The 20,704-nt window shown below is 48.1% G+C and overlaps 1 protein-coding gene and 1 pseudogene across 2 annotated transcripts; both read right to left on the reverse strand.

The window, feature by feature from the left end:
• Positions 1–1,382: 1,382 nt before the first annotated feature.
• LOC144672443 (zona pellucida sperm-binding protein 4-like) lies at positions 1,383–8,920 on the reverse strand (annotated as a pseudogene). Its single transcript, XR_013574106.1, has 8 exons — positions 8,869–8,920; positions 3,739–3,921; positions 3,358–3,531; positions 3,097–3,269; positions 2,727–2,874; positions 2,495–2,567; positions 1,645–1,758; positions 1,383–1,570 (listed from the first exon to the last, which is right to left on the reverse strand). The product of XR_013574106.1 is annotated as a zona pellucida sperm-binding protein 4-like (transcript).
• A 6,238-nt stretch (positions 8,921–15,158) lies between these two features.
• On the reverse strand, positions 15,159–20,480 carry LOC144674783 (fucolectin-1-like). The gene is made up of 4 exons (XM_078535978.1): positions 20,414–20,480; positions 19,526–19,802; positions 17,399–17,560; positions 15,159–15,743 (listed from the first exon to the last, which is right to left on the reverse strand). Exons 1-4 carry the CDS (start codon positions 20,478–20,480, stop codon positions 15,731–15,733), a joined length of 519 nt encoding a protein of 172 aa, XP_078392104.1. The 3' UTR covers positions 15,159–15,730.
• Between the last annotated feature and the right edge of the window lie 224 nt (positions 20,481–20,704).

Genomic DNA, 20,704 nt, shown 5'->3' on the forward strand with positions numbered 1-20,704 from the left:
ATCAGTGTAGAAGAGGCCATTGGGCCCATCAAATCTGCATCGACACATGAGAAACACCTGACCTACCTAATCCCGTTTACCAGCACTTGGCCCATAGCCAAGAATGTTATGACGTGCCAAGTGCTCATCCAGGTACTTTTTAAAGTCTGAGGCAACCCGTCTCCACCACCCTCCCAGGAAGTGCAGTCCAGACCATCACCACCCTCTGGGTAAAACAGTTTTTCCTCACATCCCCCCTTCCCCTCCTGCCCCTCAGCTTGAGCTTATGCCCCTTTGTGACTGACCCATCAACTAAGGGGAACAGCTGCTCCCTTGTCCATGCCCCTCAATCTTGTACACCTCAATCCAGTCACCCCCTCAGTCTTCTGTGCTCCAACAAATACAACCCAAGGCTATCCAACCTCTCTTCATAGCTTAAATGTTTCATCCCAGGCAACATCCTGGTGAATCTCCTCTGCACCCCCTCCAGTGCAATCACATCCTTCCTATGTGGTGACCAGAACTGCACATGGTACCCAAGCTGTGGCCTCACCAAGGTTCCATACAACTCCAACATGACTTCCCTACTTTTGTAATCTAAGACTGGATTGATAAAGGCAAGTGTCCCATATGCATTTTTTACCACCCCCTAACATGCCCCTCCACCTTCAGAGACCTATGGACACACATGACAAAGTACCTTTGTTCCTCAGAACTTCCTAGTGCCATGCTGTTCATTGAATACTTCAATGTCACAAATACTCCTTCCAAAGTGTATCACCTCACGTTTCACGCTTAAATTCCATCTGCTCCTTATCTGCCCATTTGACCATCCCATCTACATCTTTCTGTAGCCCAAGACACTCAACCTCATTGTTAACCACCCGTCCTGCTCAGACTGAGCTTCTGCTGCTCAACATTGGGTTTGTCTCCATTTTGCTTCATTATCACCTGTTGCTCTTCATTATCTTAAATTCATGACTAGTAGGAACGAAGCTCAACCTGAAAATTATTAGCTAGACAGTGCTGTAATCCTCAATTGGAAACCAGGACATTTCCCTGTTGATCAGGGCAACCCCAAAACCATCCTAACACTGCAGCATCCAAATCAATATTCCAGAGGCAACTGTGACCTCCCTGTGGGAAGAGTTTGCAAATGGGCAAGTGAGGTGCCAGCAGAACACAACTAGCCAGGATTGTCCAACCACTTCCCCTGGAAAGGACAGTGAAGAGACCAGAGACTAAGCCACAGAATCAAGCTTAGATAGAAGGGAATCTGGGTGAAGAATGTATTACTGACCTAATGCAGTTTAATGGGTATCATACAGAATAGGATGTAATAGTGACATGGAGCTGGAGCCAGAGAGACTCACTTGGCCGTGAAAAACAACAAATCACAAGCTAGATGACAGAAGTAGAGTTTATTACCGAACAGGAATCTACGGCTTCATCGAGCTGCACTCAGTGCCTAGCCTGTGAGTCACATCCATTTTCCACACAGCAACAGTCCCGACCAACAGGGTCACAGAGAGCAGCGCTACCCCAACCGCTAATCCAGGAACAACATGGGAGGGGGAATCCACAGCAGCACCTGTGGAGAGAAGCCAGGGTTAGAGGGACAGCAGTTACTCCATCACTAGACACAGGAAGAGATTCCTCCTTTACCTTTCTCTTCCAGCTCCATCCCAGCAGCCAATCTCTCCTCATCTCCCAGGAAAATGATGGAGCCCTCAGCAGTCACCAAGGCTCCAGACTGATCATCAGCACTTCTTCGTCTCTCTGGGGGAAGAGAAGGAGAAAAGGTTCAAGGTGAAGCTTTGGAAGCCACAACATTCAATCCAATGAACAATACACCTGCAGACACTGGGTACCGGACAGGGATGGGAAATCAGTCTGTGCTCAAATATTGTTTCTCTGCATATTCAGGACAAAGGACTCACTTCAACTGAGTAACATTTCCTGTTACTGCCACTGCAATAAATATCTGCTCCCCTGGTGAAGACCAATTTCACCATCTGCCTTACCCATTTATTCTACAGGACATCCATGTCCCAGGTGTCTGGACATGGGATATCCATTCCCCTTCCAGCTGGAATTCCCACTAATGAAGCTGACAGTTGGACACTGGGTCAGTGTTCCCAATGCCAAAGATGGGATCTCTTACCAACCAGGAGATTGGGAGTGGAGTGTACCTGAAGCAACAGATGGAGACTTCAGCAAGGTCAGTTAGGCTGCTTCACTATCCACATTAGGAACAAGGAACCAAAGTACTGCTCAGGGTTCCTGATAAGTACCTTCCTGCTGGAACATGTGCTCACACCCACCGCCCCACAATTATTCCAATATCAAACTGCACCAAGTGGAACTGGGGGACTTCCCACAACAATTCAGAGCCTCCAGATTCACCACACGATTCCTGGGAGCAACTGGAGCCCTTGTTGAGGGAAGCCAGTGTCCAGATGGGACACCCCCTCACCATCAGGCTTCAGTTTCTAGTCCGATCCCAGGTACTTACTGGAGCTGCAGGGAGCTGTGCAGTTCTCTCGGGTGGAAGGGTGACACACCTCAGCCCTGCAGTGGATGTACACCTGGAAAGAGAGAGTGCAGCATGGTCAGTCCCACAGCTCCCAGTCAGGAGATTGATGCTTCTACATTCAGAGGGTGAACAGGGGCCTCCTGACTCTCAGCAACAGCCCGGGAACAAATTGAACCAAGGCCCCGAGACACTAACACTGAAGGAAGCTCACCTCCCCGCTCAGAGGCCGGGCCCAAACTCGCTCCCAGAAAGTGAAAGTGCTCACTACAAAGCGATGGTGATGAGTTGGGAACCGCAAATGGGAAGCAGCGTCCACCGGGACCAGGCGGGTTTTGTAGTTGTCACCAGCAAAGGGACACCTGCAACACAGAGACAGGGGAGGGGGGGAGTTAGATAGGGAGGGGGCACGAGAGGCAGCTTTACACATCACACAACTAGAAGCCACTCATTGGCTATGTTCAAGGGAATGGAGAGCGAGGCATCTCAATGGGAAAGATCATTCATTCACTAAATCCCCACACTGGCCATTTGCTCTTCTCTCATCCCCAATCTAGCCCAAGGTGCCTCACTCGCTCCTTTACCTGTTCACCAGCAGCTCCCATCGGAGCCCCGAATACGGCTCGGGGTTGGGGGTCGCCCAGCAGTCATTGAGGACCAGCACCAGGCTCGGGTCGTTCCGCTTCAGGAGACGAACCTCCACAAACACTCAGGACCGGGTAGTCAGTGGCCACGTACCAGCTCCGGTAGGCAGCATCTGGAGAGAGAGAAAGATGAAAGACGGCCACTATGTGGACACAGAGCCTCAAGTTGGACACTACTCGCCATCATTGAGCACTCGCTACCTCTCGCTATTCTCAGCTCCAGAAGCAGAATGCCGGCCTCAGTGACAGGCAGTGGCGGAGAAAGGGTGTAAACTCGGGGCTTCAGCTGCACTTCAGACTCCTGGCTTCCCGTGTAACTACACTGGACATGGAGCCTGCAAGAGAACGGACACGTATGGCTACACAATTCAGCTCCTCACCACCTCCAGCCTCTCAATGTGCTCCCATTCTCACCTGAAGGGACTGTCCCGGCTCACCGAGCCCAAAGCTCCATCCAAGATCTCAAACTCAGCCAACACATCCGTTTCATACACCACATTCACCCCGTCCAGCTACAAGAGACACAAGACGACGATCAGTAGCCGACTCGCAGCCAATGATGGGGCTCCCAAGTCCCAATACCTACCCGCTGAGTAGTGCCACACTCAGTGACTGCGAACTGAAAGAGCACAGTGTCTACAGAGGCCACGCTCGGACTGCACTCAGCTCCGTGTCCATCCTTCAGATGCACCGTTGTCAGGTTTACAGGAGGCAGCGTTAAATCCTTGGAGATGGCGATCAGAACGCGCCCATCCTTGGTACAAACTGCAAGAGAGGCAATGAAAGGCGCTTGGTTTCAGCACAGGGACGGTTAGAGAGTGGGACAAACTCCATGCAGCTCAGGGCCATGTTCTGCTATCTGTTCTCTCATTCTCAATCAGCTGCTGAAGCGGTTAACCAGCAGCCACACAGCACTGCTGTGGCTGTGCTCCAGAGACTGGCATCCCAACTGAAAGATCAGCTCTACATCACACTCTCTAGGGACCTGGGATCCTTCACTCCGCCCTTTGGATCTTCCTCTGCTCCAGCCCGCCCAATTCAGGCTAGAATGAGGCTACATCAACTCTTCTTCACTTCCCTTCAGCAATCCTTCCTTCACTGAGACCATAAGACATTGGAGCAGAAATCTGGCCAATCGGCCCATCGAATCTGCTCCGCCATTCAGTTTCTCAATCCCATTCTCCCACCTTCCGCCCGTAGCCTTTGATCCCCTTACCAATCAAGAACCTATCTATCTTGTTCTTAAATACACTCTATGACCTGGCCTCCACAACTTTCTGTGGCAATGAATTCCATAGATTCACCACTCTCTGGCTAAATAAGTTTCTGCTCATCTCTGTTCTAAGGGAAGGTCTTCCCTTTACTGAGGCTGTGCCTTCGCGTCCTAGTCTCTCCTACTAATAGAAACATCTTCCCCACGTCCACTCTATTCAGGCCTTTCAGTATTCTCTAAGTGTAAATCAGATCCCCCATCATCCTTCTAAACTCCATCGAGTATAGACCCAGAGTCCTCAAACATTCCTCATATGTTAAGCCTTTCATTCCTGGGATCATTCTCGTGAACCTCCTTTGGACCCTCTCCAGGGCCAGAACATCCTTCCTGACATACGAGGCCCAAAATTGCTCACAATATTGTAAATGTCATCTGACCAGAGCCTTATGAATCCTCAGCAGCACATCCCTGCTTTTATATTCTAGTTCTCTCGAAATAAATGCCAACATTGCATTTGCCTTCTTAACTCAACCTGCAAGTTAACCTTAAGAGAATCCTGGACTAGGACTCCCAAGTCCCTTTGCACTCCAGATTTCAGAATTCTCTTCCCATTTAGAAAATAGTCCATGCCTCTATTCTTCCTACCAAAGTGCATGACCTCACACTTCCCCACGTTGTATTCCATCTGCCACTTCTTTGCCCATTCTCCTAACCTGTCCAAATCCTTTTGCAGCCTCCTCAATAATACCTGTCCCTCCACCTATCTTTGTATCATCTGCAAACTTAGCAAGGATGCCCTCAGTTCCTTCATCTAGATCATTAATGTATAAAGTGAAAAGTGGTGGTCCCAACACTGACGCCTGCGGAACTCCACTAGTCACCGGCCGCCATCTTGAGAAGGATCCCCTTATCCCCACTCTCTGCCTTCTGCCAGACAGCCAATCTTCTATCCATGCTAACACCTTGCCTCTAAAACCATGGGCTCTTATCTTACTGAGCAGCCTCCTGTGCGGCACCTTGTCAAAGGCCTTCTGGAAGTCCAAGTAGATAAAACCATTGCATCTCCTTTGTCCAACCTACTCGTTACCTCCTCAAAGAATTCTAACAGATTTGTCAGGCATGACCTCCCCTTGATGAAACCATGCTGACTTTGCCCGATTTTACCATGCACTTCCAAGTATTCTGAAATCTCATCCTTAATAATGGACTCTAAAATCTTGCCAACGACCGAGGTCAGGCTAATCGGCCTGTAATTTCCTGTCTCTTGCCTCACTCCCTTCTTAAACAGGGGGGGTTACATTAGCGATTTTCCAGTCCTCTGGGACCCTCCCTGACTCGAGTGATTCCTGAAAGATCACCACTAACACCTCCACCATCTCTTCAGCTATCTCCTTCAGAACTCTGGGGTGTAATCCATCTGGCCCAGGTGATTTATCCACCTTCAGACCTTTCAGTTTTCCGAGCACCTTCTCCTTGGTAATGGCCACCATTCTCACCTCTGCCCCCCGACTCTCTTGAACTTTGGGGATGTCACTCGTGTCTTCCACTGTGAAGACTGACGCAAAGTACCTATTCACTTCCTCCGCCATTTCTTTGTTCCCCACTACTACTTCTCCAGCGTCATTTTCCAGCGGCCCAATGTCCACTTTTGCCTCTCTTACCCTTTATATATCTAAAAAATCTCTTGCAATCTTCTTTTATATTACTGGCTAGTTTACCCTCATATTTAATCTTCTCCCTCCTTATTTCTTTTTTAGGAGTCCTCTGTTGGTCTTTGTAGGCTTCCCAATCCCCTGCTTTTGGCCACATTGTATGCTTTCTCTTCAGCTTTAATGCTGTCCCTGACTTCCCTTGTCAGCCATGGGTGCCTCGTCCAGATTGAAAACCATTGTCTCCGCAAGTTGCTGCATCGTCTGATAACTCTCCTACAAAGCAACCCCTTAACCTGCTCAATACCTTAGGGGAGGGGATTCCGTCTTCAATCATGTCAGTCGGGGCCAGGTCAATCTTGGCTAATTTAACCAGCTTTACAAATACGGATCATTGATGGAGATTTAATCCGACAATCAAGTTGCAGGAATCAGAGAAGCTAAAGCTTCAGGGGAGGAAAACACAGATTCTCCCAGTAAAGGCCGAGTCCATGTGGACTGCAGCTGCTCCTGGAGAGTCCAGCTCTGGACTATGGCCGGAGGGAGAATCCACCCACCTGGCAGATTATCCAGTGAATAGAAACAGGGCGGCACATCCCGGCTCCCAGCATCAAAACAGCAGCCCATCCGCACACACTCACTGCCTTCAATCCCCGCAAATCCACACTCTGTGCGCCATTTGGGAGACAGCCAACATTTCTGGGCGGGGAGAAAGAGAGAAGGCGGCTGAGCGGAACAGATTGTAATCAATAACAAGCCTAAAAGCCCTACTCCGTCCATTGGAACAAGCGGCTCCTCCCAGAGAAGTGAGGCTATGGAGCCGACTCCCCCCCTTTTGATCCCAGCGCTGTTGCAGCCACAGTCAATGAGTTTCCCAATCAGACTGAGACAGAGTCCGCGGCTCACGGGCTCCTGAACATCAAGCCGCATTCCCACGGCTCGCACAGAGATGGGGCCTGTTTTTAATCAAGCACTAAAGGTGACCCAGGCTCCAAAGACAGCTCCACAAGTCACCCCACTTAAGGAGACAGCACTCATCGAATTGACACACAAAGTCTCATGAATGAAAGAAATGTTGAATTGCCAACGATCATATTGTTGTTTGTGGCAATTCCACACTGGGTATGTTGCGGGGCAGAGAGAGGCCGCTTCCATCCCATAGACACTGGGGAATATTGATTCAGCTCCAGAGCAAACCCCTCTCAGAGAGCCCACCTACTGGATTGTCTGCTTGTGGTCTCAGGGGATTGGACACAAATCATCTGGACCTGGAGATTTGTCCACTTTTAAGCCTGCCCAGAGGTGTCAGCTGTGGCTCAGTCCATAGCACCCTCGCCTTTGAATCAGAGGGTTGTGGGTTCTTGTCCCACTCCTGGAAACCGAGAACTGTGATTGTACACAAAAGAGTTGCAATCTGTGACTGTTGATAACTCAAAAGAATTTTTAAGCCTGCCAATTGTTTTAACTCTACAAGAGATACATCTTCTTGGGGAGGCAGTGGCATAGTGGTATTGTCAATGGGTTGGCAATCCAGGGTAATGTTCTGGGAACCCAGGTTCAAATCCCAGCATGACAGATGGTGGAACTTGAATTCAATAAAAAAAATTTTTTTTTTAAGCCTGCCAACACCTCCAACACCTTGTCACTCCCTATATCAATTTGCTTAAGAACCTCGCAGTTTCTCTCCCTGAGTTCAATATCTTCATCCTCATTCTCTAGGGTGAAGACGGATGTGAAGTATTCATTCAACACTCTAGCCATGTCCTCTGTCTCCACCCATAGATTGCTCCATTGGTTCCTTAAGGGCCCAACTCTTTCCCTGGTTATCCTCTTTGCATTGATATACTTATCGAATATCTTGGGATTTTCCCTACTTTTACCAGGCAGAGCTTTCTCATATCCCCTCTTTGCTCTCCTAATTGCTTTCTTAAACTCTCCCCTGCACTGTCTGCACTCCACTAATGCCTCTGCTGATTTGCTTCCCTTGTACCTGCTAAAAGCCTCTCTTTTCTTTTTCATCACAGCCTCAGGGGCTCCTGGGGTTTCACTGGGACCTGCAAGCCCTCAGGAGGCCATTGCCAGTGTGAGAGGTGGATGAGGCAGCTCGTCTCCCTGCTACGTCCCCGTCCATCGATGGTGAGCAGGGAGGTGCAAACACACCTCACACTGGCTGGCCAGCTGCCTGTCATCTCTGTGGGCTCCTCTCAGGGCACCCTGGACAAGGGCACCAGCTCCTCTGCCCCTCTGCCAGTGACCACTGCATCTGATGATGCCGTGATGACTGAGGAGTGCCCAGCTATGGGGCTGGATGCACCCTCCCAGGCGGAGCCTGTTCAATCTCTGGCTGCCAGAGGACAACCGCCAGGGTCATCAGGGCCACCAGGACAGCAGGGTAAGCAGCTGCCTCCAGCAGCACTGCCAGTGCAGGCCGGGGGAGGATCACCCATTAACAACACCCGCCCATGGAAGTTGAAGTCACCTTGAGCACAGCTGGGGCCTGTCACAGGTGACATTTTTGCATTTTTCCTTTTGGCTCTTGTGTTAGGGATGAACACTTTGCTCCTTGTCCATGTGAAGTACCATAAACACTTATTTGATTTAAATGTGCTGTGTTGGCTGGATAGGATGAGTAGATACCAGATACAGCACCAGCTTGAAGCAGTGTGGTGTTGTGTGCTGCTGGCGTACTGGGCTGGGTTCTCATTTATCGATTGTTAGCAAAGGAGACAGAGCCATTGGCCTGACGAGGCATCGATGCCTTGGGTGCCTAGCAGAAGGTTCACTGGATCACAGCATCCCTGGTGTCCCTGCCTCCATGAGGGTTCCTGTCCTCTGCTCCGAGATCCTCACCCTGCACCTCCTCAGGCTCTTCCTCTGAGCCATCACTTGACTCATCCTCCATGACCTGTGGAGCTGCCTCGCTTTCCTCAGCCTCCAGTACGTCCCCCCTTGCCAGAGCCAGGTTGTGCAGAGTGCAGCATGCGACGACTATGAGGGAGACAGACTCTGGATGGCACTGTAATGACCCCCCCACCACCCCCGACAGGTCCAGGCATCTGTAGCGTATCTTCAGCAGCCCGATGGTCCATTCCACCGCTGCCCTAGTGGAGTCATGACTCTCATTGTATCTCCCCTTGGCCTACATTCTTGAGTGATGGAGTGGGGTCATCAGCCACCTCTTTAAGGGATAGTCCTTGTCGCCAAGGAGCCATCCACCCACTCGTGCAGGAGCCAGGAATAGCCTTGGTACCTGTGGAGGCGTTATTGGTGATCTTTCGGGAATCACTGGAGTCAGGGAGGGTCCCAGAGGACTGGAAAATCGCTAATGTAACCCCCCCGTTTAAGAAGGGAGTGAGGCAAAAGACGGGAAATTACAGGCCGATTAGCCTGACCTCGGTCGTTGCTAAGATTTTAGAGTCCATTATTAAGGATTTCAGAATTTCTGAGATTTCAGAATACTTGGAAGTGCATGGTAAAATAGGGCAAAGTCAGCATGATTTCATCAAGGGGAGGTCATGCCTGACAAATCTGTTAGAATTCTTTGAGAAGGTGAGGAGTAGGTTAGACAAAGGAGAGCCAATGGATGTTATCTACTTGGAATTCCAGAAGGCCTTTGACAAGGTGCCGCACAGGAGGCTGCTCAGTAAGATAAGAGCCCATGGTGTTAGAGGCAAGGTACTAGCATGGATAGAAGATTGGCTGTCTGGCAGGAGGCAGAGAGTGGGGATAAGGGGGTCCTTCTCAGGATGGCGGCCGGTGACTAGTGGAGTTCCACAGGAGTCAGTGTTGGGATCACAAGTTTTCACTTTATACATTAATTATCTAGATGAAGGAACTGAGGGCATCCTGGCTAAGTTGGCAGATGGTTCAAAGATAGGTGGAGGGACAGGTAGTATTGAGGAGGCGGGGAGGCTGCAGAAGGATTTGGACAGGTTAGGAGAATGGGCAAAGAAGTGGCAGATGGAATACAACGTGGGCAAGTGTGAGGTCATGCACTTTGGTAGGAAGAATAGAGGCATAGACAATTTTCTAAATGGGGAGAGAATTCAGAAATCTGGAGTGCAAAGGGACTTGGGAGTTCTAGTCCAGGATTCTCTTAAGGTTAACTTGCAGGTTAAGTGGGTAGTTAGGAAGACAAATGCAATGTTGGCATTTATTTCCAGAGGACTAGAATATAAAAGCAGGGATGTGCTGCTGAGGCTTTATAAGGCTCTGGTCAGACCACATTTAGAATATTGTGAGCAATTTAATGGCACCGTATCTCAGGAAGGATGTGCTGGCCCTAGAGAGGGTCCATAGTAGGTTCACGAGAATGATCCCAGGAGTGAAAGGCTTAACATATGAGGAACGTTTGAGGACTCTGGGTCTATACTCGATGGAGTTTAGAAGGATGAGGGGGGATCTGGTTGAAACTTACAGAATACTGAAAGGCCTGGATAGAGTGGACATGGGGAAGATGTTTCCGTTAGTAGGAGAGACTAGGACCTGAGGGCACAGCCTCAGAGTAAAGTTAAGACCTTTTAGAACAGAGATGAGGAGAAACTTCTTTAGCCAGAGAGTGGTGAATCTATGGAATTCATTGCCACAGAAGGCTGTGGAGGCCAAGTCATTGAGTGTATTTAAGACCGAGATAGGTTCTTCATTGGTAAGGGGATCAAAGGTTACGGGGAGAAGGTGGGAGAATGGGGTTGAGAAACTTATCAGCCATGATTGAATGGCGGAGCAGACTCGATGGGCCAAATGTCCTAATTTCTGCTCCTATGTCTTATGCTCTTATGATCTGTGAGGGCCACAAGACATAAGCATCGTGTGAGCTCCCAGGGTAACGGGCACAAACTGGGAGAATCTGTGTCCTGTGGTCCCAGAAGATCTGAACATTCATTGAGTGGAACCTCTTTCTGTTTACAAAAGCTCCCGGCTCACCTGCTGATGTCTGGATGGCCATGTGAGTGCAGCAAGATGTTACACCCCGGTCACGGGGAACTCAACCATCGCAGTGAAACCTCGTGCTCTCTCTCCACCTGGCTCGTCTCGTCTGTCCGGAAGTGGGTGAACGTGCGGAAGTGTCTAAAGATAGCATCAGTTATGAGCCTGACACAACCGTGTGCAGCTGATTGAGAAATATCGCACAGATCCCCCACTGAGCCCTGAAAAGGACCAGAGGCAGAGAGGGTCAGGGCCACTGTGACCTTCAAAGCCCCCGGCATGGGGTGTCCACCCATGCGTTTGGAGGCGATTTCTGGACCCATCATGTGACATATTGATGTCACTCTGTCCCTGGAGAGGCGGAGCCTCCTGTAGCACTGGACCTCAGACATCTGGAAGTAGTTGGAACACTGCCTGAACACTCAAGCCGCTGGATACTGGTGTCTTCAGTGTGCCCTCCTGTCTTGGCCTCCCTGCTGGCCCTGCACCAACTGAGCCCGTGCCTCTCCCCTTAAAGGCCTGTCTCTAGTTCACTGACTGCGTCCACCTGGTATCCTCTCCCTCCTGCTCCTCTCTTCCTCTTCACAGGAGGTTCCCCCAGTAGAATACACTACCCCCATTAGATGGGATGCAGAGGGGCAGTGTCTTGTAAATGAAGGAGCGCTGGGCTGCAATACTCAGGGGAACCTTCCAGGGAAGGTGAGGGCCTGAGATGCTGAAAGGCAGGCTGGACAATCAAACGAGATGCCAAAGAAACTCTGGGACCAGCCACGATCCACAGTAAAGGACTGGGTAATGACAGAGAAAGTGCTGCTGCTCCGGGGCCTTTTCTCCCACCTGTGGATGAGGAAATGATTAAAACCTGAATTCCACCCACCCATTTTGCCTGTGGATGGGCTAAAAATCAACATAAAATCGTGGCCAATTGGCTTTTCATTGGCCTTAATTTTCCCTTTAATTGGCGGCGGGCGGGCGCTGCTCGGACTCCCGTGTGCACCTGCCGACCTCAATATTGCCCACGTGCGCGATGACGTGTGGACACGTGCCCAATCTCAGGCCTTGCTGCTTTTGTACATGGCCTGTGTTATGGCACAACAGAGGGTGAATGTTGAGCTGCTCAAATCCCAGATGGAATCTTCAAACAGCAGCCACAACTGTTTTTCAATTTGTATTTTAGAGTCATAGAGTTGTACAGCACAGAATCAGGCCCTTCAGCCCATCCTGTCTGTGCTGGCCAACTCTAGCCCCATTTTCCAGCACTTGGCCCGTAGCCCTGTATGCTGCAGCGTCTCAAGTGCTCATCTAAATACTTCTTAAACGTTGTGAGGATTCCTGCCTCTCCCCCACTGCAGCTACAAGGTACACAGGCAGAGAGGGAATGGGTGACTGCCAGAGTATGTAAGAGGAACAGGCAGATAGCCTCAGGGGATTCCTGCACTAACTCGCTTTCTAAGCACTTCTCCATTTTGGATACTGGTGAGCGAGATGGTTCCTCAGGATTGTAGCAAGAGTCACGTTTGTGGCACCACAGGAGGCTCAGCTGCACAGGATGGGAGGAGGAAGAGTGGAAATGCTTTAGTGACAGGGGATTCCATAGTTAGCGGAGCAGACAGATGTTTCTGCAGCTGTAGACGTGACTCCAGGATGGTATGTTGCCTCCATGGGTCAAGGATGTCCCAGAGCAGCTGCAGGACATTCTTTTGGGGAAGGGCGAGCAGCCAGAGGTCGTGGTCCACATTGGGACCAATGACATAGGTGGGAAAAGGGACAAGGTCCTCAAAACAGATTTTAGGGAGTTAGGAAGGAAATTAAACAGCGGGACCTCAAGAGCAGTAATCTCAGGATTACTCCCAGTGCCAAGTGCTAATGAGCATAAGAATAGTAAAATTGAGCAGTTCAACATGTGGCTGGAGAAATGGAGCAGGAGGGAGGGGTCTAGATTTCTGAGGCACTGGGACCAGTTCAGGGACCTGTACATGAAGGATAATTTACACCTTAACAGGACTGAGACTAATATCCTCGTGGGGAGATTTACTCGTGCTGTTGGGGAGGGTTTAATCGAGATTGGCAGGGGGATGGGAACCTGAGGGGAAATTCAGAGTGCAGAGGAGAAAAACTGGCTGTGGGAAGTAGAGAAGTGTTAACTGATATGGAGGATATATCAGACTTGCATCAATTGGATAGATTACTTGGAGAGTTTGATAGAATTAGAGTAGACAACAGTAAGTTATTAGTTGGGGTCAGAATAAAGGGGAAAGTATAAAAAGCCTAAATCAGGGCTAATGTGCGTCTATGTGCATACACGGAGTGTGGTGAATAAGATTGGTGAACTGCAGGCACAGGTTGACAAATGGAACTGTGATATTATTGCTATGACAGAGACCTGGCTCAAAGAAGGGCAGGACTGGGCGTTAAATATTCCTGGGTACAAGGTGTTTAGAAGAGACAGGAAGGGGGGGAGAAGGTTGGGGGAGGTGGTGTGGTGGGGGCAGTGGCAGTATTGATTAAAGCTGGCATTACAGTACTGGAGGGAGTGGATATTCCAGAGAGGTCAAGGACAAAATCTCTCTGGTTAGAGGTTAGGAATAAAAAAGGTGCAATAACGTTGATTGGTGTAGCATATAGACCACCAACTAGTGGAAGGGATGTGGAGAAATAAATTTGCAAAGGAATTAAAGAGAGGTGCAAAAATTATAGAAATAATTATAATGGGGGACTTCAATTCTCCAGATATAGACTGGGATAGGGATAGTGCAAAGGGACGAGAGAGGCAAGGGTTCCAGGAATGTGTTCAAGATAGTTTTCTGCAGCAGTATGTTTCCAGTCCAATGAGAGGACAGGCACTGTTGGACCTGGTTCTGGGGAATGAGTTGGCCCAAGTGGATCAAATATCAGTGGGAGAGCCTCTAGGGGACAGTGACCTTTGTATCATAAGGTTTAGGTTAATCATGGAAAAGGACAGAGAACAATCCAGAGCAGGGATAATTAATTGGGGGAAAGCCAACTTCGATGGGATGAGAATCCATCTGAGTCGAGTGAGTTGGAATCAAATGTTGGCAGAGAAGATGGTGCATGAAGAATGAGCTATAAAGAAACAGTATTGCAGGTGATGTCAGGGTATATTCCCTTGAAGGGGAAAGGTAGGGCAAATAAATCTACAACACCCTGGATGATGAGAGATATAGAGGCAAAGATGAAAAGGAAGAATTGCGCATATGACAGATATCAAGTAGAAAATGCAATGGAGAATCAAGCTGAATATAGAAGGTCCAGAAGGGAATGAAAAAACTAATAAGAAAAGGAAGGAGAGAGCATTAAAAGAGACTGGCAGAGAACAGAAAAGGGAATCCGAAAGTCTTTGATGAGCGTGTAAATAATATAAGGGTGGGAAAAGAAAGTAGGGCTGATTAGGGACATAACAAGGGGACTTGCATGTGGAGGCTGGAGTAATAGTGGAGATGTTGAATGAGTACTTTGCATTTGTCTTTACAAATGAAGAAGATAGTACCCAGGCTGAGGTGAGAGAGGTGAGAGAACTGTTACACTAGTAGAAGGACTACCAGATGACTGGTTGGATTAGTGTGGATAGAAGGCTGTTTGGCAGAAAACAAAAAACATTCAAAATCAAACAACCTGGAACATTGGAACACACTGGAACAACAAGATCAATGGCACAGTAAGATCCCGCAAATAACAATGAGATTAATAAGCAATTTTTTTAGTGGTGTTAACTAAGCTGACAACAGGAGAGTCAGAAGGTAATAGCAGAGGGAGATGGAATGATTGAAGATAAGGGGGTAATGTCAAAGTGTGGAAATGATTTTCATGTGACAGAGACAAGACAGAACAAGTCTCCAGTTGTCAGCTTGGCTCAGTTAACATCAGGGGGAGGAGAGACATGGGCTGGAGGAGTGAGGGGCAGAACCCAGGGGACGGACAGGGCCTGGGATGAGGGGGGGAGAGAGAGCTTGCAGGGACGATGGAGGGAGACCCCGTAAGGGGGAGGGAGAGGGCCTGCGAGAAGGCGGGGAAGGGAAAGGGCCCACGGGTGGGGGGAAGGGAGAGGGCCACGGGGTCTTGGTTTCTGTGTACAATAGGGAAATGGGAGTGTGAAAAGTCAGCAATATTCCTGAATGAAGTGAGATTGTGTGGAATGAGTTTGAGTGTCCAGTGCAGGACAGAGTGAACAGAACAGACACAGTAACAATAATCCGCAATCAGCAATTTTATTGATTTTTGTTTAAAATCAGGAATGACAGGTTATAGATCACACACACATCCTCCCAGAACAGGAACTAAACAATGCAGATAGTGAATGGTCAATCTGTACTGAGCTCTTATTGGACAGATACTGATGGGGGTAAACTGCACAGACTCCAGGATTAATCCTGCCTCTCCTCAGAGCTGCAGGTTTTCCATTAAAGCGGGAATTGCAGTTGACAGTCAGTGGGACAGAGATAGGACTGATCCATCACTCTGTACTCCTGTGTTCTGGACAGTGTTTGATAGACTCTTTCTCTGGTGACTCTTGTCCTTTCACTGAGCTCTGTCCCATTGCCTCTGATTTCTCGATGAAAACTGTTTGACTGAGAACCCATCGACTGCCTGTTCTTGGATGTGTTGCAGAAACTCTGAAGACAGACTCGTTGTGTGAGCTCATTGTTTAAAGCTGCTTTGCAGAGAGTGTGGCCCAGGGGAAGAAGCTGAGAATGACCCTGGTTGGTTGCATAAGCTGGAAGCACAAAATGGATCTTTCCAAACAAGCGGCGATTTCAGTTTGGATTATTCAATGTTCATGTCTGGAAAACAAAACTAGTGTCAATGAAGAATACTTTTATTGTTTCATTTACAGGACGTGGGCGTCGCTGGCAAGACCAACATTTATTGTCTATCACTAAGTGACCCTGAGGTGGTGCGAATGAGTCACATTCCTGCTGGGAGTGGTTTGATACAATTGAGTCTGGCTGGGTTAATTCAGAAGACAGTTCAGAGTCAAGCACATTGCTGAGGCTCTCAAGTCACATCTAAAGCCCCAGGCCAGGTAAGGATGGTAGCTTTCCTTCCTTAGAGGACAAGAGAAAAATGGGTCCCATTTCCGTTATTGGAATGATTTCATCAGTAACACTGCTAACTCAGTACAGGGAGGGATTGTGCAGAGTGAGCGGAGTTAGGTTTTTCAGAATTGGTGGATGCTACAGTACATGTGGTTTGCAGAGACAGCTGCCCATATTGGCTTCATATTAGGTTGGCAGTGGGCAGGGCCTTGGTCACCAGGGAAAGGTGACCCTTGATTGTTGGGGACTCATCCTTAAACAGGTTGAAGGGTCAGTGTGAGTCCATGCAGACAATGTGAGCCACTGTCAGTCCCAATGTGAGTCAGAGATTTGACCGCTCAGCAGGACTGTCTCGGATACAATGATCCCCTGACTGCCTCTTCGGCTCATCCAGTGGCTGGCACAGCTCAGAGGGCAGTGAGTTCAAGTCCCGCTGTCGGACAGGAACACAGAATCGAGGTTGGCACTCCAGGGCAGGGACTGTTAGACTGCAATATGGGAAATGGGAAAAGGGAAATTTCAGATATAGGCTGGGTACATTCCAACAAGAGTGAAAGGTAAGGGAATCAAAAACAGGGCTCCTTGGGTGACGAGGGAGATAGAGATGATAATGAAACTAAAAAAAAAGAGGGTCAATGATGAACATCAGGTGAATTCTTCAAGTATGAATCAGGTCATCTACCCCAGATTAAGAGGGGAGGTGCCAGAGGATGGGGAAGTTTAGTGACACCTGTGAAAAAAAATCCTTCTCAATGCTAATTGGCTGTCAAACCCCATGGTGCCTGGTTATTGACCTCCTATAGGTCCTTTGTATCCATTCTATCAATTTTATACACCTCAATCAAATCTCCCTCAGCCTCCTCTGTTCCAAAGTAAACAACTCCAGCCGATCCAACCTTTCCTCATTCTCCATGCCCTCTGTACTCTCTTTCAGTGTGATCACATCGTTCCTGTAATCCGCTAACCTGAACTGGATGCAGTATTTCAGCTGTGCTCTAACTAGTGTTTTCGAGAGTTCTAGGTTAACCTCCCTGCTCTTATAGTCTATACCATGGCTAATAAAGGATGGTATTCTGTAAGCTTCATTACCACTTTATCTACTTGCCCTGTTACCATCAGGGGGCAGTGGGCACGCTTTCCAAGTTCCCTCAGTTCTTCTACTTCCTTTCCCCTATCTCAGTGTTAATGTTATTTCTTCCCAGGCCTGCTGACAGATAGAAACTTTTACAGATAAACGTGGTAATCTCAGTGGTCCTGGGAGTGTGTGGAGATCTCTGCTATGGACCCTCAGAGCCCTGAAGCACTGACCATTGCTCCCCCGAGAGGGATCTCAGCAGCTGAGAGAGTGAATGGATGGTGATGGAGCCAGCTGGAGACAGAGCCTCAGAATCAATACTCACTCATGGTGAGGTTCATGTGCTCCAAACGCTTTCACCTCACACAGCGACAGGGCCACCATCTTGTCTGGAACATGGATGGTCAAATAACGGCCGTGCACTCCGAGACCTGCACATTTAAATATTTGTGTCGCTCCTGCTGGAATGCTCTCAATCTTGGCGCAGCTGTAAGAGACAGGGTGAAAATAAAGAGAGAATCTCAGTCCCTAGGAATCAATTGTACAAAATCTGTGACTAACTCTAGATTGAACATTAAAGGGGGATTTAAATAAACGCACTCTGTACATTAGAGACGAACATACAAATTAGGAGCAGGAGTAGAGTAGGCCACTCGGCCCCTCGAGCCCGTTCTACTATTCAATAAGATCACGGCTGATCTGATTGTGGCCTCAACCCCACATTCTCCCCACCCAGATAACCTTTCACCCCCTTGTTTATCAAGAACCTATCCACCTCTGCCTTAAAAATATTCAAAGACTCTGCTTCCACCACCTTTTGAGGAAGGGAGTTCCAAAGACTCTCAACCCCCTGAGAGAACAGATTTCTCCTCATCTCTGTCTTAAATGAGTGACCCCTTATTTTTAAACAGTGACCCCTAGTTCTAGATTCTCCCACAAGAAGAAACATCATCTCCACATCCACCCTGTCCAGACCCCTCAGGATCTTATGTGTTTCAAGCAAGTCACCTCTTACTCTTCTAAACTCCAGTGGATACAAGCCTAACCTTTCCTCATAAGATAACCTGCCTAATCCTGGTGACAGCTTTTCTCCCACACCATCCCCTCCTCCCACCCCATCCCCACTAGGGCCATCTGTCACTTGCTCATTCTGCTTTCTACTCTTGATGTTCCATGTAGCACCTCCTTTAGCCAGTATCACCACCATCAGCCTTTTGTCCATTACACCTTTTGCAATCTCTCCTTTGCCTCCACCTATCACTGGCCTTCTATCCAGCTTCACCTGCCCCACACCCCCTTAAACAGTATATATTTCACCACATTTTTACTTCTCTTTAGTTCTGAAGAAGAGTCAAACAGACTCAGAACTTTCACTCGGTCTTTCTCTCCACAGATGCTGTCAGACCTGCTGAGTTTTTCCAATAATTTTTTTTCAGATTTCCAGCACCTGCAGTATTTTGCTTTTAGCCCATTCCTGGTATTAGTTCAGTAAACCTTCTCTGAACTGCTTCTAACACACTTACATCATTCTTTAAATAAGGAGACCAGCACTGTACACAATACTCCTGATGTGGTCTCACCAATGCCCTGTACAACTGAAGCTTAACCTCCCAACTTTCGTATTCAGTTTCCCTCATATAAATGATAACATTCTATCAGCTTCCCTAATTACCTGCTGTACCCGGATACTAACCTTACGTGATTCATGCTCTAGGACACCCAGATCCCTCTGAATCTCAGAACTCTGCAATCTCTCACCATTTAGGTTATAAGCTTTTTTAATCTTCCTGCCAAAATGAACAATTTCACATTTGCCCACATTATACTCCGTTTGCCAAACTTTTGCCCAATCCCTTAACCTATCTATGTCACTTTGTAGCCTCCTTACATGCTCTTCACAATTTACTTTCCTACCTATCTTTGTGTCATCAGCAAATTTAGCCACCATTCCTTCGGTCCCTTCATCCAAGTCATTTATATAAATTGTAAAAGGTTGAGGTCCCAGCACTGAACCCTGTGGCACACCACTCGTCACATCCTACCAACCAGGAAATGACACATTTATGCCTATTGTCTATTTGCTGTTAGCCAGCCAATCTTCTATCCATGCCAATATGTTACCCCCTACACCATGTGCTTTTATTTTCTGCAATAACCTTTGATGTGACACTTTATCAAATGCCTTCTGGAAATCTAAGTACAGTACATCCACCTGTTCCCCTTTATCCACAGCACATGTGACTCCATCAAAGAACCCCAATAAATTGGTTAAATATGGTTTCCCTTTTAAAAAAGCCATGTTGACTCTGCGGGGTTTGTACATTCCAGGGGGGTTTGTATGTTACAAGGGTTGTTAAATAAACACAATTGTACATTACAGGGGATGTTGTACATTACAATGGGGTTGGTAAGTTACAGGGGGTTTCAACATGATGGGGTGTTTGTACGTTACATTTTGTTTTTGTTGCCATTGTCGGCTAATGAGTCTCCGATGCGAATTTCTGCTCCCATCAAGCCCCCTCCATCCCTGCTGGTGGTGATTTCTACAACGTAGACATGGTAATGGTAGAAAAAATCAACCCTCCACCAAGGGGACCTTTGCACCCTTGTGCGGCTGCACGATCCCACATTGTAATCAGTGTTCTCGTTTCCATCGATGGCATGTCGAGGTTCGCCAAGAAAATGTTCAAGGCTGGACTGGGTAGCCCGAATGGTCGCTGCCAGATTCCCTGGAATCAGGGGAAAGAAAGTTGTTTAAAACTTTACCTTCCACTCAACTTTGACAAAAGAAATCCTGCCTAAAATTTAAGGGAATTGGCAAAAGAACCAGGGGTGAGATGGGGAAACCATTTCTCCACAGTGAGATGTTGAGATCTGCGCTGCACTGTCTGAGAGGATGGTGGAAGCAGATTCAATGGGGAATTGGATAAATATTTGAAGGGAAAGTTTTAACAGGTTTTGGGGAAAGAGTGGGGGGGACTCGGACTAATTGGAAAGTTCTTTCAAAGGCACGATGGACCGAATGGCCTCCAGCTGTACAGTATCATGTCGCTATCATCTACATACAAAATACACACACACACTCAGTAAGAGAGATACACACACACACACACACTGTCCATTTTGGGGTGATTTTCTGCTATCAGAGCTGTGACTGTTTGTTTTCAGTCAGGGACAGTGTAATTCCAGCTGGTCACAGTCACCAAGCACTGACCCAGTCTGACCAGTACCAGCCTGCACTAATAACCAATCTAAATGGGAATTAGACAGTGGCTGAACCTGCACAGTTTTCCTGCTTGTGTTTGTAACTAAATGTAACTTAGAGACGTTAATGTCTTACCTTTAGAGGGATGGGCATTAGCAAAGCCCCAGAGACAGGCAAACACCAGCAGGTAATGAGTTGACATTCTGTAGAACAGACACAATACAGGGAAATGTTACTCACACTGAGAAAGGGCCTTGCTGTTGTAGAGAGAAGATTTCTGTGTCCCTTACAGATATTACTCAGACTTGGATTCATATTTATTGGGGGAATTCGACTGTTGATCACCCAGCCATGTTGGGAAGATATTAATTTTTCTCTCATTGACTGTTGACTCTTACTGGGACAGTTCACACTTGCTGGGCGTTA

This window comes from Cetorhinus maximus, chromosome 3 (genome assembly GCF_964194155.1).
Source record: "Cetorhinus maximus chromosome 3, sCetMax3.hap1.1, whole genome shotgun sequence".
NCBI classification, from domain to species: Eukaryota; Metazoa; Chordata; class Chondrichthyes; order Lamniformes; family Cetorhinidae; genus Cetorhinus; species Cetorhinus maximus.

Coding starts and splice junctions, on each gene's coding strand:
- LOC144674783 (XM_078535978.1), bottom strand. CDS start 20,480: ATGTCAACTCATTACCTGCTGGTGTTTGCCTGTCTCTGGGGCTTTGCT. Junction 19,803..20,413: donor TAATGCCCATCCCTCTAAAG/GTAAGACATTAA, acceptor CCCTGATTCCAG/GGAATCTGGCAGCGACCATT. Junction 17,561..19,525: donor AATGGCAACAAAAACAAAAT/GTAACGTACAAA, acceptor TGTCTCTTACAG/CTGCGCCAAGATTGAGAGCA.